This window comes from Ambystoma mexicanum, chromosome 6q (genome assembly GCF_040938575.1).
Source record: "Ambystoma mexicanum isolate Mex_15411 chromosome 6q, UKY_AmexF1_1, whole genome shotgun sequence".
Lineage (NCBI taxonomy): Eukaryota > Metazoa > Chordata > Amphibia > Caudata > Ambystomatidae > Ambystoma > Ambystoma mexicanum.
The window spans coordinates 161,836,475-161,851,542 of NC_090937.1; the positions used below are offsets into that span (position 1 = coordinate 161,836,475).

The following is a 15,068-nucleotide window of genomic DNA, read 5'->3' on the forward strand; positions in this document are numbered from 1 at the left end:
GTGTACAGACATGTCTGCCTTTCTGTGGCTGTGGGATTTAGCCTTGATTTCAGAAACAGATTTTAAATGTGGAAATTATTAGTATAGATGCCCTCCTGGGTTTGTTTTTTTCCTGGTCTTCAGTTAGATCGGTCTGTTTCGACGTTTTCTCAGTTTCTGTTCAGAGCAGAGTCCCCTCACATTCAGTGGCGACTGTCTTGCTGTGATTGTTGTGCCTCTGTTTTCGGTTGGGTTTGTGAAATGCATAGGTTTGTAAGCTGTGACCGTATTTCAGGCATGGAGTCACGTGAGGCTTGCTGGTCTCCTATTTAGTACAATCATTACATTGTGCTGGTATGCAATACTTGTAGTAGGCCACAGCCTATTTGAAATCAGTGCTGAATCTTGAAGTGGTATTTGTAATTGGTTACAAGACCTGGCATGTACGCAAGTTAAGATGTGGCAAGAATTGGGCTCAGGGGGCATGCCTTGTTTACGCATGTATTCTTACTTCATTATCAATCAATTCAGTGATTTCAGTGTTTGATTGTTTCACATAAGTGTGTCAGTAGTTATTGTTCTCAAACAAACAAGTTGATGTGCTTTGCACTTCCGTTCATCAATTTTGCATCGGGACATGTATTTTGGATGGTGTTTTATTGTATTACCAGTTCTATAGCCTTTCTGAAAAGAGTTGTTCTTCCTTCTGAAGCCATAGTCCATTAAACTGAAATGTTGGTGTTCTCTTCCTCTTCTTAATAGGAGCCCGACGTCCAACCTCTCGCCCGTCTCCTGCCGTAGCGTCTACCCTTAAGGTTCCTGTGGATGACCAGAACAGCTCGTAGAGGGGGCTTCGACTTACAGCTTTTGCCAAAGAACTTCTGACGGAACCACAGAAAAAGAATAAGATCATGTGCATATCCTTGTTTTTGCAATAAGGAAACATTTATTGGAAATATTGATGGTTGTATCTGTCCCACAATTCTGGATTCTGATTGGCGGTTAGGTGGTAAATACCTTTCAGAGTGATGCAAGGAAGAGCTCTTGCTTTTTCATTACCGCTGGATGCTAATGGTCCCATTGCCATAAAGGAGAAATAGTGAGGGACAAGAGGTTTTCTTGCTGGCAGGGCCGCCTAAAGTTACTGGAGAAGAAAACGTTCTTGTACTGTTAATAGGCAAAACCACTAACCACACCCTTGACTCCTTCCTTTCCCCGGCAGCGGTGGCATGACTGACCGCCATGCAGAACACAGAGATGCTTAGCACACCAGTTGCTATGGTGAACCTGCTCTTTCCTGAGGCAAGAGACTAATGTAGGAGTAGGACCCCACTGGCAATATTGGTTGAAGAAGAAAAGATGGTGGAAGAGTCATCAGCTTCACTTGCAGTGCTTATTTTGTGGGGGTGTTTGCCAGGGCTCAGCCCTGGCACTTATCGCCTCAGACCCAGATCAATTGTGATGTGGTGTTTTGGCAACTTTAAAATTGTAACCGTCAGTCACCTAAAAATCACCTATAAAATCAGCGCAAAAAGGTAACAAGGATTGTGTTTAGCCCTTTACCTGCTGAGCTTTAATCAAGTCTATGCAAAAAGGACGAGCATACTTGTTCTTAGCACTTAAGACACATTTAAACATTTCACTCATATACACAATTGTCTCGTATCAAGGCAAAACGAGAATGTTATGTTTTCTTATGTTGATAGGAATATATAAATCACACATCTACCCTAGTCAGTACATCCAGCAGCCACAATGAGCCAGTGGGAGTTGCATCTTTAACCCCAGACGTGTTAGTACTGAGGGGAGAAGCCATGGGTGGTGGCAACTGTGAACAGGAAGCCCCCAGTCACGGTGTGTCATGGGTTTGCTAGAACATATTTGAGCCTGGCACTTATGTTTTCACAAATTAAGCACTGTTTAGAACATTCTGACCCCACAATGCAAGCATTGCCTCCCTGGTGAGGGCCGTCACTCGCATCCAAAGCTGTCTAATTCCTACAGACATAACATGTTTAAATAACATGTTTAATTGAGGAGGAGAATTTGCATTTGAATATGGATCTTGAAAGGGAATCCCACGGAAATTATGCTCCGAAAAGAATAGTAAAAGAGACCATTTGACAAGTCCTGCTTTTAATTGCATCAAAGTAAGTCTGAGTTATTGCTGATTTATAAATGTAGAATAATCTTCTTATTCTATGAGCTGTTTCATTCTGCCTCCATTACTGTTATATTGCTTGCATAAATTGCAGGGCTGCGCCAGCAGATTGTGAATGCTTTTACAACGTGTAGCACCTTTGATGGGGATTGTTTCTTGTTTTGTTTTCTAAATGACATTAATAAAACATCTGACATGTGAAGGTTGTGTGAACTGTTCATAATTGCCCACAAGCCAACTCAGTAGGTTGATGCACCTGCTGTAGAGCCGTTGTGTTTGCTGAAAGTTAACAGTCTCGCAAATGAGCAGGTTTATTCAGCCTCATGCCCATTAAAGGACAATGGAGCTAATGCTATCAAAGATGATAGTAATGGACAATGTGTAGGTTATTGAGGGAGGCTTTTGGTGTGGCAATGAGAGGATTATGCACTTCCACCACCTGGGGATGGTTACACACCAGAATCCTGGATGAAAGGAGTGCTTGTTGGGAGTGGGAACATAGCATAAGGCACTATGGATGGCTTGACAAATCATGGTACAGGCCACACCACAAAAACACAGTCTTGGCCATTTGGGGACTGCCATTTCAATGAAAACGTCTTCCGTCAATGCAGTTAATAATGGAATGAAAAATGTACAATGAATGACTGGTGTGATAAAAAAAATCTTATTATAATGAAATAATGCCAAGTGGCCATTTTAATATAAGGTACACAAGTGGGTTGAGTGGTGCTGGATTGAGCTAGCATGGGTGGGTGGGTGTAGATGTTCTGGCCTGCGCTGGGGGTATGAGTGTGCATCTGCTGTTTTGTGCTACTGTGGGTGGTTGCAGATGTGCCTGTCTGATGGGTGACGAGGTTCTGTGCCGAGTCGCTTTTTAGTTGAACTTTTAGTGTGGTGGGTGGGTGTGCGTGGGTGAAGTAGGGTGACTGGGTTGGGTTGACTAATGATTTGTTTTCCCGGGGCAAGCTTGCGGGATGGGTGGGGTGAGATGGGCGGACAATTGGGGTTTGGAGAGCTGGTTTGTGTTATGATGGGCGAGTGGCGGTTTGCTAGATTGAGCGGAGGTATGCAGGCGTGTGCAGGGCTGAGGTGTGAATGTGGGGCTAGGGTGTGCTGTGTTGAGCTTGGTGCCTGAGTACCTGGGCGCAGATTTGTTCTTCAGTCAAGGATGGATGGGTGTGTATTAATATGCTGGGTTGAGTTAGAGTAAGTAGGAATATTCAAATGTGCTCTGCTGAGCTTGGGTGGGGGTTGTGTCTGCATGCATGGCGAATTTGGCAAGGGTGGGTGCGAGTCAATGTGATCGGTTGATGTAGAGTGGGTGAGTGCTGATGCATTCGGCTGAGCTATGGTGGGTGCACAAGTACTGGGTTATGCCAAGGTGAATGGATGAAGATGTGATGAGCTAGAATGGTGGGTGCTGATCTGCATGGTTGAGAGGGAATGGGACTGGGACTTTAGGCTGGGTTGCGTTATTTGTTTTGTGTTGAGCTTCCTATGCTCACGGTTAATTTGGAGTGGGCAGACCTTGGGTGAATGGGTTGGCATGTGCTGCATTGAAATAGTTTTTCTTTTTAGGTTTGCTAGGTCGAGCTAGAGTGGGTGGGTGATGATGGCTTTGGTTGAGTTAGGGTGGCTGGGTGATGCTGTGTTCTGTTGTGCTGTGGGGGGGCGAGGATGTGCTGGAATTGGTGGGTAGGTGGTTAATTGCTGGGTTGAGATTGTGCATGGGGTTGAGCTTTGGTGGTTATGTGGGGGTCTGCTGGTTTGAGGTAGTTTGAGTGTGTGGCTGGGGTGAGCATCGGTGAGGTAGGCTTGGAAGAAATTGGTAAAATAGAGAGAGTAAGCCTGTGGTGAGCACCGTTGAGCTAGGGCGGGTGCTGGTGTTGAGCTGGGGATATGGGCAGAATGAGCTGGGATGATCTACAAGCTGTATGAGGGTGTGCTGAGGAGAGCTGCACAGTGAGTTGGGGTGCACGTGCTGCTGTGGATGGGCAAGTGTGTATGAAGCTCAGCTGGGATTGGTGGGTGGGGAGTTCCAGGGTTTGCAGGTGGAGGTGAGCTGGGCTAAACTATAGAAGGTATAATCTGGGGGGAGCTCTAGCCAGAGTAAATTTTAGGCATAAGGGTCTGCTTGTGACAATCAGCTGCATCTCCCATGGGCTCACTGATCAGCGTGAGACAATAGGATTACAGCTGATTGACACAAGGAGACAAGATTATTCAATGCACTGTACTTGGATGCAGGTGGGAGGTTAGCTGGCAGGCTGTCCCATATCCTTTACTACGTCTATGGGTGTGCAGTGGGTCTTTAATAAACCCATCCAGGCATGTGCACATTGTCATGACAGCTCAAACTTCAAAAGGCCATCCCATTTTCTCTGTGTATGATATTCCCTCTTTCTTCCACTCACTCTGGCCATCCCGTATGGGCTCTCTCCGATCTCCTGGACCCAAAGCCAGAAACCTTGGAGTCATTTTTGACTCCTTTCTTGCCTTCCTCCCTCACATTCAGGACATTGCCAAGATTTCTCACTTTCAACTTTTCCTTCTCAAAGGAATTCTCCCTTTTCTCTCTTTCCCCCACATGCTCAATGTCTCCAGAGTTCTGCTTCTCTCTAGGCTAGTCTACTGCAATAGCATTTTCCTGAATCTACCCTCTTCCTTTCTACAACCCCTCCAGCTAATCCAGAATAGGACAGTGAGACTTATCCTTGGCCTCAAGCCCAGGAACCGCATTTCTCCAGCCATAAAATCTCTCCACTGGCTCTCGGTTGCTGCGGGTATCAAATTCAAATCCCTCTGCATCATCCATAAGGCTGTGTGGGGCCAGAGACCATGCTATCTTCAATTTGCTCTCACTTAAAACTCTCCCTCTAGATGTTTACGCTCCTCTGGTACCAACTCTCTGTGTGTCAAGCACTTCGCTAAACAGAGAGTTGGTGGCCAATCTCAACCTGAGCTGGCTCCCTCTTATGGAACAGCCTCCCCCTTCCTCTTCGTCTTGAAACGGACCTCCTCAAATTCTGGAAACTCCTCAAGACTTTTATTTTTGCCTCCTCCTTCCCTTCCTCCCTCCTCTGCTAATCCACAGTTGCTGAGATTGGTGATCAGGGCCCTTATATGTCCGTCTGGGCCCTGGTCTCCCACACCCAATCACCTTCAGCCTCCACCCTCTCCCAGCACTTACCTTAGCACCTACTGGCCCATGCCACTGCAGGTCTGTACTTATTTATTGGCAGCTGACCTCTCACTAGCACTTCATCCACTGTGCACTTACATCTGCTGCTCACTCACGAGCACAGGCACTCCTAGCACTTATCCCCACTACCTCTTCCCCTCTCCTCTCTCTGCACTTGCACGTTCTGAATGCTCACAAGGACAAGTAGTTCCGTCCTTTTCCTTGAGTGTTTAATTATTTTTTCAAACCCATGTTCCCTCCCTGTTGCCTGGTGGGCGCTTTGAAACACAATTTACTTGCTTTATAAGTGCCTAACAAATGCACAATAAATAAATAAATTGTTCCATGTCTATGGTTATAGCATACTGGCAATACATTACAATCAGGGGGGCATTGTCATGTATAGATCCAAATGAACAGCAATGGGCTGTACAACTTTAGTGAAGCTATATAGAATCAATCAGTGAATGAGATTTGCAGAAGAGTTTAAGGAGTTTAGCCTATATGCGCTTTTCTGTGATGCATGTTCAGAATAGTCTCAGTTGTCAAGAAGATCCGTCCTTAGGTCCATCTAGAAGCAGAAGTGATCACCCTGGAGCTTATAGCCTGACCACTATAACATCGAGTTATAGTGGTCAGAGGTTGCCACTGCTGAACAGAGCAGGACTGCACTTAATAGAGGAAAAGGCACATACATTGATTAATGGGCGGGAAAACGACTCATTGATCTTGACGACTCCGGTTGTACAACCATTCCCAGCATTACTTTAATGACAAAAAACAGTGTCGATGGAGTGCAGGATTAATGCACTGAAGAGTGTGCGCCACTTTCCACAGTGCTTGAGGACACCGCAGAATGTCATGGCAACTGGCTGTGGAATCCGTCGCAACTATGTGGGGCCCAAGGGGCCATCAGCAATGCAGCAGCAGCAGCCATTGCAAGCCCGTTACTGAAGTTTCTTATGAGACAAAAACACAAGATCCTCGCAGGTTCCTACAGCACCAATACATGGGTGGCCTTCCTATGTTTTCCCACAAATGCCCATGAAGAGGAAGGTATCAATGTCTCTTTACCTGAGGAGATAATGATACCTTAGAGAACGTTCAGAAAATGTATTTATGTGTTCATTTATAACGGCCCAACACCAGCGTTGTGGATTCTGAACAGGGGGTCGGGATTCGAACCCCTGTGGCTCTGTAATGTCTTGCTTCCAAGACAAACGCGTTGCCCCCGGGCTATCCTTCCTCGCCAGAAACAGTGCTGCTCTCTCTGTCAGACAATTCCAGGGAACCCTCTCACCCTTATATTAAGGTGCCAGAGCAAGGGTAATGCAAGTGAGGCGGATGCTCTATATATATATATATATATATACATATATGTTAATTCCAACATACAGTGCTTGTTACAACAACCCTAGCACATATCCCAGGTAAGCGAGACAACATTTCTCGGGAGGATAGCTCAGCAGCAACGTGCTCGCCTTGGAAGCAAGACGACACGGAGCAACACAGGTTCGATCCCGGGGTCTGCGCTTAGAAACCTCTGGCTATTTAGCGCGTTATAAATAACCTATCATATCATCATATCATATCATTTACAGATGTTTCCCAGATGCCTCTGGCCACCCCCTTCTCCTAACTTGGCGCTTGGTGTAAGAGCTCATCAGCTGGCATCAGCAAGCACCTTCCCTTCCCAACATTATGCATGAACACAATGCTGCGTGCCTGAAACATGGAGAATGAATCACTAATATCATTGCACGTCATAACAGCACACTATGCCAATGCCCTGAGAGTCGGACGCAGCATCCACCTCTCAGACACAAACACTGAACTCAGATACACAGCGATGTCGCCATTGGCAACTGAGCCTCCAATGTGCATCTGCATTTCTTCAACCAAAAGGCAGCAGGAATGCATTCTGTGACAAGTGATGAGGTTCCTAGCTGCACTTACACTATGTTTGCTGGTAGTGAGCTCAGCCGGGCAATGCTACATCGGTGCCCCCATGACCACCAAGGCTGAGGATCAGATGGATGTTTAGGTATGTTACTCCAGCTGCTGTGCCGAATATAAATGCATGCTTAATGTACACGCAAATTGCAAGACAGGTGATGCCGAGCAGATGCAACGCCCATTGAAACTTCAAGTCATCCTGAGTTACCAGAAGGACTCTCCTGGAGCATACACAGCGAAGTGTCTTCCAGCAGGTCAACAGACTTGCACTGCAGAGGAACAAGTGCCAAGGCTGCAGAGGCAGGTGGACACCTCTGTGGCCGCTCTATCCTTCCTTGCTATTCTGGACATGCAAGAGTTTTTATGCAAGCATACCTTTGGATCACCCTGCAGGACTTGGGTCTTGGGATGTGTGATCAGGAGTTTCAAGCTTCCTGTGTCCCCCACAGTGGTATTTGCTCTCTAGCTGTTTGCTTGGGATGTGCCTGTTGTCGCCGTTCCCCTCACGTTTGGAAATTGGCCTGCAATATTGTCTGCATCTGTGCTTCAGGGTTTGTTCTCGCCCTTTACACCAACCTAAAGTGGCACTGGGTCCTATGTGTGAGCCCACTCAGTTGACAATGAGGCGCAGAGACCTCAGCCCTCTCATTTTGCCTCTTTGTTTTCTGATGAAAGGGGAGATGGGGAAACAGATGAGCAGAACATTATGTGATAATTGAAAAATATTGTGCAGTGTTCACTGGAAAGGATAAAATGTAGCTAATAAGAAAATAAAGTGAAATCTTATTTTTTTTAAAAAGAAAAATCCTCCTCGGTGTGCGTCACCTGCAACTTCCCATTTTCCTAACTCTAAAATGACCCACAACTATTAAAGTTGGCAAAACAAACTATTTGCAAAAAAATGCAAAGGAAAGTAGTTAAACTCAATAGTAAAGCTTTGTTGAAAATTGAGCAAACTGCTGGCCAACTCGCTGTTATTTAGGTAATAATAATAATCATTTTTATTGTGATATAGTCCAAACTTTAGACTTTACACACAACATTTAAAAAAACCCACATTAAAACATTATAATATTAAACAGAATAGATATGATGATAAACTGGAACATGAAACATAGTAAAACTTAGGCAATATGACCAAAGCGGCGGGGGCATTACCGACTCAGGTAATGCCCCCGCCGCGAGGGTCATGTTGCTATTAGTACCCCGGCCCGCATTATAAGTGTGACCGGGGCACTAAAAGCATTTTTTTCTGTCCCGAAAAGCCGCAGCGTTTCGGGACAGAAAAAAAAAAAAAAACGACCAAGAAAATGGCCACCGGGAAAGGGAAAACGGGAGTCCATTTTCTCTTTCCATGGCGGCCTTCGGGAGCGGACGCGCTGGGAACACAAGTGTTCCCAGCGCGTCCGCTCGGTTGGCAGGGCGGGAGGGAGGGGGAGGGTAAGAAGGGGGAGAAGGAAAAAAAAAAACGTACCTTCTTCCATGCCAGGGGACGATGGAAGCCTCCAGCTGTGTGGAGGCGCAGAGTCTCCACACTGCTGGAGGCTGCCATCATCCCCCACCAGAAGGTAAGTGGGGTGGGGTAGGGAGGAGGGAGGGAAGGGAAAAAAAAAAGCTTACCTGAGTCCCCAGCGGGGGGCGGAGGCAGCCTCTCAGCCGTGGGGAGGCTCGTGGCGGGGATGGCCCCGCTTCGAGCCTCCTCATTGGCTGAGGGGCTGCCACGCCTCCTCCCGCCGAGGACAAGGCAGCTGGAGTCCCGGCCGAGAATCGAAGGATTCTCGGCCGGGTAAGGACCCGCCGAGAGCCAATCAGGATGCGTGTTGCATGCTGCTTGACTCTCGCACGGTACTAATAATAGTAACACACCATGTCAATATCAAATCCAGATACAGTCTGTATGAAGAACTTTCCTTGTTGCCACAAAAAGGGGCCATAAATGTAACACACAATGTCAATATCAAGTCCAGATACAGTCTGCATGAAAACCTTTCCGTATTTCCACAACCGAAAAGGGGCCATTAAATGCTTTAGTTAGGTAAGAGAGTCTTAACAGGAGTACAAACCCTGAATAAAGCAAGCTGTACTGAGATAGATTCGGAGTTAAGACAGTAGTCCCACATCTGTGTACCAATTTACCAAGCATGCACATGTACACCGAACCTAGTTTGGGGCATTGGGTAAGGAATTGGGTAAGGTTATTTTAGTAAAATTACAGGATTGTTTTTTGCTGTTAAAATATGATGTTAACGTTGTCTGTTTCCTGCACATTTTTCAACATGTTGTTGGGAAGTTATTGGGGCTTAACGTGTGAACCACTGTAGATAAATAATCTAGTAGAGGTATTTTAGTGCATTGTATTGCTAATTAGTTATTACAAGAAGTTCAACGTTGGATTATCTCAAAATACTATCAAAATGTACCACACTTCCTAAAAATGGACTAGACCTCTCTACAATCTTTTACAAAAAGAAAAGAAAACCTGGGAGGTAGATAAACAAAGGAATATGGAATATGGCTACCACCAGATGAGAAATACTTGTTTGAGAAAGGAGGGAGAGAGATACCAGCAGGAGATGTAAAGCAGAGTATCTTGCTAGTGAGGGAGGAAGAGGAACACATCACCCTCAAAGTTAGAGAGCTCAGGATGTTTCTGGAGGACCAGGTCGGTCCATGGGAGATGAAAGGGAAAGGTGGAGCTATGCGACAGTGCCAATACCCTGAGCTTACCACAGTGCAAACAGCACAGAGTAGGGCGGGAGAGAACATTCTTAGAGGAGAATGGGTGGAAGGAATGCAAAACTCCATGAAGGTGCACTCGTCCACCCAAGAAGTGCTGACCTTGGGCTCAGCCTGTCAGGAATTCCGTACCAACACATAGGTGGAGAATGCCAAGGAAACATCCTAGGAGGTAGCAGTCTGTATAACCATGGAGTGTTTGGCCGAGTGTTGGCCTTACTATTCATTTTCTGGAGAAACTTTGCCCATGGTGGAGAGCTGCAGTCTGTCCTTGCTGCACGTTACTATGGAGGAGGAGCTGCTGCCTACTAAACACTCGCCTGCAGCGGAGCGTAGGTGGAGTGTTTGGCCGAGTGTTCGGCTGTAGATTCGTAACAAGGAAGGTCCTCCCTTCCATTCGACCCGTCTGTTTTGAGTCAGCTTAGGAAAAGAGGAATAACGTGATAGAGTTTAGTTTGGCCTCTGCTTCTCGACTTGGAGAGACGATGTTCTGGTTGAGGCCACGGAGCGGGTAAGTGGCAGAACATAAGCTGTATTTTCTTGACCTGTTTGATTTGATCAGGAGACTACACAGGCAGGGTCCCCTTTGATCCTTGATCTTATAACTATACACTGTGAAGAAGTTAATTTCATCTTTTTTTTGGAAAGCAAGAGTTTAATAACCAGAAAGACAAAAAACGCAAGTTAACAGACAACCGAATAAACAAACATTGGGAAAAGGGAGGTGTTCCACTGCTGCTTCAATTTATGAGTGTGTTCATAACGCAAACTCGGAAATTGGCTGCCAGATTCAATTGTTTTCAACTGTCTACAACTGTCTTTAATAATTTGCAGTGTACAGAAGACAGAGTACAGTGCAAGTGAAATTGACTTAACCCAGCACCGGCGGTGTTATAAGTAATGGGAGAGGCGCGGGATGATATGGAGTTAATTGATCGAGACATGGAAGCTGAGGATCAAGCCTCAAATGACGCCAACTGTGGGGGGTGTGACAGAGCTTGAATAAAGTAAAAATATGCCCAGAGAGATAGGAGAGACAGGAGTGGATCTGGTTCGAATTGCCGGCCAAAAACCATGCCCAATTAACATCCAGGTGGAGATCAGAACTACAGCGATCTCGCCAGAGAACATCTTACAATTGGACTGAGGGTCTGACTCTCCAAATAAGAGGCTCAGGGTGAGTCGCAAGAAAGAAACAAATTGAAGGGACATTAGCTCTCATCAAACGAATACGACTCCTAACGTAACTATGGAACCTCCATCTACACCCTTAGCCAGAGCTGAAAAAAGGTTTGTTGGCCTGGGGAGCCCCTCGGACAGGTTGTGCTTGTCATTTTCAGGGGCTTCATCCACGAAAGTGTATACAATTGGAAGGAGAAACAACATAACTGACACACCCGCAAAGAACACAGCCTCATTCAAAGGCAGAGCGCCCTCGAAACCTGCGACATTAACTTCAGAAATGCAAGTTTCTAGGCAAAGAATCTTTTTTTGGAGACCAGAGAATGCGAAAAATACCAGCAAGGTGCAATCTCGGGATGAGGTGCCAAATCTCTCATTAAGTAAAGAAATACTGCCTAATTCTAGTGCACAGAATTATTTGGAAAATTCTGTGGATTCTCTGGATACAATCGCCAAAACCAGGGAGAACTTTGAGATGAACATGATGCGATCTGAAGCTTGTATAGTAGGGCGTCCCTGCAATAATAAGCAGGGAGCTGACCCCCAAAAGAAACAAGTGAGGGTTAGGAGTAGGAAGCAAGCAGCAGATTCATCACCTACAGACATGGACATATGGTAGCAATAGAAACGTCTAACGCCAAAAAATTACCCCCAAAAAATGTGCGGGTAGACCCAGAGCTAATTGCTGCACTAACTTCAACGTCAACACCATACATGAAGCTTCATGAGTCGCTCAACTCAACGATCAAATAAGGGATCAATCGACTCTAATAGCTATTCTTCATTCTAAATTGATATTCATTGAAGGCTTTCTGACAGCTATCCAGTCAAATCTTGAGAAGAACAATGAACAAATTACGAATATCCTGCATAGGATAATAGACCCCATTATACAAGAAAGAAATAAACAGAGAGCTGAAGCCATGAAATCAAATCAAATAAATATCAGCCTAGATAAGGACTCATTAGAAGGGGCTAATCATATAACAGTTGAGCTTGGGCTTTTGTCCCATGGGCCTCTGATTCATAATGACAGGAGAAGGGAAGAACTTAACTTGATTAAAGAACAACCAGCCATGACCAGTACTAAGAGAAAATGTTAACGTCTGGTGGGGGATGTCGATGATTTAAATAGTGGTCTGCTAAGCAAAGGAAAGTATGGTATCTTCACGAAATTAAAGTAGGTGGAGCAAAAACTAAAATCCCTGAATACTAAAAGACAACTCTTGAAAGCAAGTCTGCTAAAAGAAAAGAAACAGCAAATAAGTCAAGCTACTATATCCGACTCATTGACCAGGATTAAGAGAAATCAGAAAGGCTTATACTTTGTTTAAAGCTCAGGACAAGTGGGAAGAGAAACCACATAAAGGAATGCAGAAGGTGGGCCTTCAATACATGTTGTAACTGCTAGCCTAGACCTGCACGGCAGTGAACTGATGGCCGCCCCTACTAATAAAAAGGATGTCCAAAATGAAGTAAATGAGGACGATCAAAGAGAAATACTCATGAACCTATCAACGTATACAATTTCGGAAGGTGAAGACTAATACTGATACGGAAAGGAGAGGCGGTCCACATTTAGGCAGAAGCATTCACCATAACGGCACTACTGATTGTGACGAGGACTCCATTAATGTGAGGCTTTTGACACGAACATCCCCGCAAAGACAGATATCCACTGTAGAACTGAGCAAGCCGGCCCGAGTGGCAAACCAGCACCATATAGTAAGATCGAGAACCCAGAAAATAATCTTGGAGGTGGAAAAAAGTGAAGCGTCTTTTGTGGAGAAAACAGTGACATTCAACCCATTAAAGATGTTGAAAACAAGTCAGCAGATGATCATTTGCAGAGGCACTCTGATAAAAGGAAACAAGTTCACACTGAATCTGACATGGATAATGATGAAATGCCTTCCAAATGTGTACCTTTGAAATTTAAAAAAACTGTACAAAAAAAGTGTGAATGCATGTCTAACAATAGATGAAAAAAGACAGAATATACATACACACTTTAAGATAAGTAGAAAAGATGATAGATCCTCTTATTGAGATGAAAGCCCGGTCCGGGATGGACGGCACTCTGGCTCGAGACATAAAGATAGCAGAACCTATTATCTCTTGCTAAAGAGAGTGCTTAGGAGAAAAGATGACTTGGTGTTAAACCGCGCAAATAGCCTGTGCTTGATGCATTGAACTCCACCTAATCGAATTTCCAAAGGATGAAAGGCTGGAGAAAGTAATTATTTATGTTGCTTCCAAGGGAAAAAAGAACCAGATTATGAAAGCAGCGGGAAAACTACTATCCATGGGCTTCAGGATGTGTGCATATGACAACAATGAATCACTGGAGGAGAAACCAAACAAAAGGCAGAAAGTGAATTTCAGATCACTGAGAAGTGGTAGACAACACACAACAGAGGCGGAAAACTACTGGAAGGATAACAAAATAAGTGACAGAGACCATGAAGCTGACAATAGAGAACTGCAAATAACGGTGAAAAACAAGAGAAAAAGTAGCATTTTAACAGGAAGGAACGTTCAAGGGAAAAAAATGGAATTAGAAGAAAACTGGTCATGACTGGCAGGAGCACTAGCTGGCGAAAAATCAACCTCGTAGCCCGCAGTATCTAAGGATGAAGGTCATTGCTTGACGCAGAGCAAGACCATCTCTTTAGCCTCATGGAACATGCAAGACTTTGCTCATCTTTTCTGTCCTGATGATTCGCAATATGAGAACTTCGAAATAATATGTCTCCAAGAGACTTGGCTGCGAGAATGACCTCTACGGGAGGGCTACGATGTGTATATCAACCCTGCAGTGAAGGGGGTGAAGGGAACCCCTTTGGCGGGTCTACTAACGTCCTTAAAAACAACATCAAAAGCCAGGTGATCAAAGAATATTGTCCGACGCCCTTGATCCAAACCCTCTTGATTGAAATAAATACAAAAGACCTTATTCAGATGAAGAATCTTTTACTCATCAACCTCTATTGGAATACTTTAGAAAAAACAGAGGAGTATTTCGTAAAACCTGTGTTATGAACTATTGATGATGCAAGTGAGTTAAGACCCGACTCAGAGTTTTTGATTTACGGTGAACTAAACATCCACTGCTTCGATGATAAAGCCATATATGGCCCTCATTACGACCCTTGCGGAAATCGAAAAACGATGGCAGAAATGCAATACCGCCATCGAATAGCGCTCGGTGCGACTATGACCCGTCACCGTAAAGTACGATGCCATTAGCGACACCGTAGTGAACGCCAACGCTAACTGCACCAAGTACGCGCGCGCGCGCCATGCCAAACCGTAAATACCACCATGGCGCAAGGGTACGCGAATTCCGACCCTAGCGGACATGTACCTAACGCCATCAAGCACGGCGGAAAGTACCATTCCGCCATGGTGAGAAGTACGGCATCGCGAATCAACCGTAAACGGCCCCACTGAGTGCCTGTACACCGCTCCCTGGCCACATAGTACAACTCCCCGTAGGTGCAATGAAGTCACAATGCAACCAGTGAAATGTACAAGTCACCCATGCATGCCAACGAACAAAAGAATTCCAAGAGGGGCCAATGGGAGCTGCAGGGCACAGATGGCACGAATACAGAAGCCATTCCAATGGACATGACCTCAGTCCCCCACCAAGAAACGCACGCAAACACAGGCACCTGTGACCAGCAATATTCCGAAAATCACATCATTCCACCAGTCCACCTGGCTGACCGGCATCTGTCAGACAAAACCTAATCCCCCGCCCCTGAGCATGACATCATTCAAACAGTCATATTGGCAGCCCTCATCCCTGACCTCACTGGGCTTCGTAGGCAAACGCGCCCAGCACAGTACCACGCAACTATACTC

At 45.4% G+C, this 15,068-nt stretch overlaps 1 protein-coding gene across 2 annotated transcripts in view; it reads left to right on the forward strand.

Annotated features, from left to right (window-relative positions):
* Positions 1-2,342, forward strand: part of LOC138515846 (cysteine-rich protein 1-like) — a 239,019-nt gene extending 236,677 nt beyond the window's left edge. For both annotated transcript variants that reach the window (XM_069630591.1, XM_069630592.1), the window contains one exon: positions 742-2,342. In XM_069630591.1, the coding sequence (XP_069486692.1) occupies positions 742-824 (83 nt within the window). In that variant the 3' untranslated portion in view covers positions 825-2,342. The remainder of the gene's footprint in view (positions 1-741) is intronic.
* Positions 2,343-15,068: the final 12,726 nt, after the last annotated feature.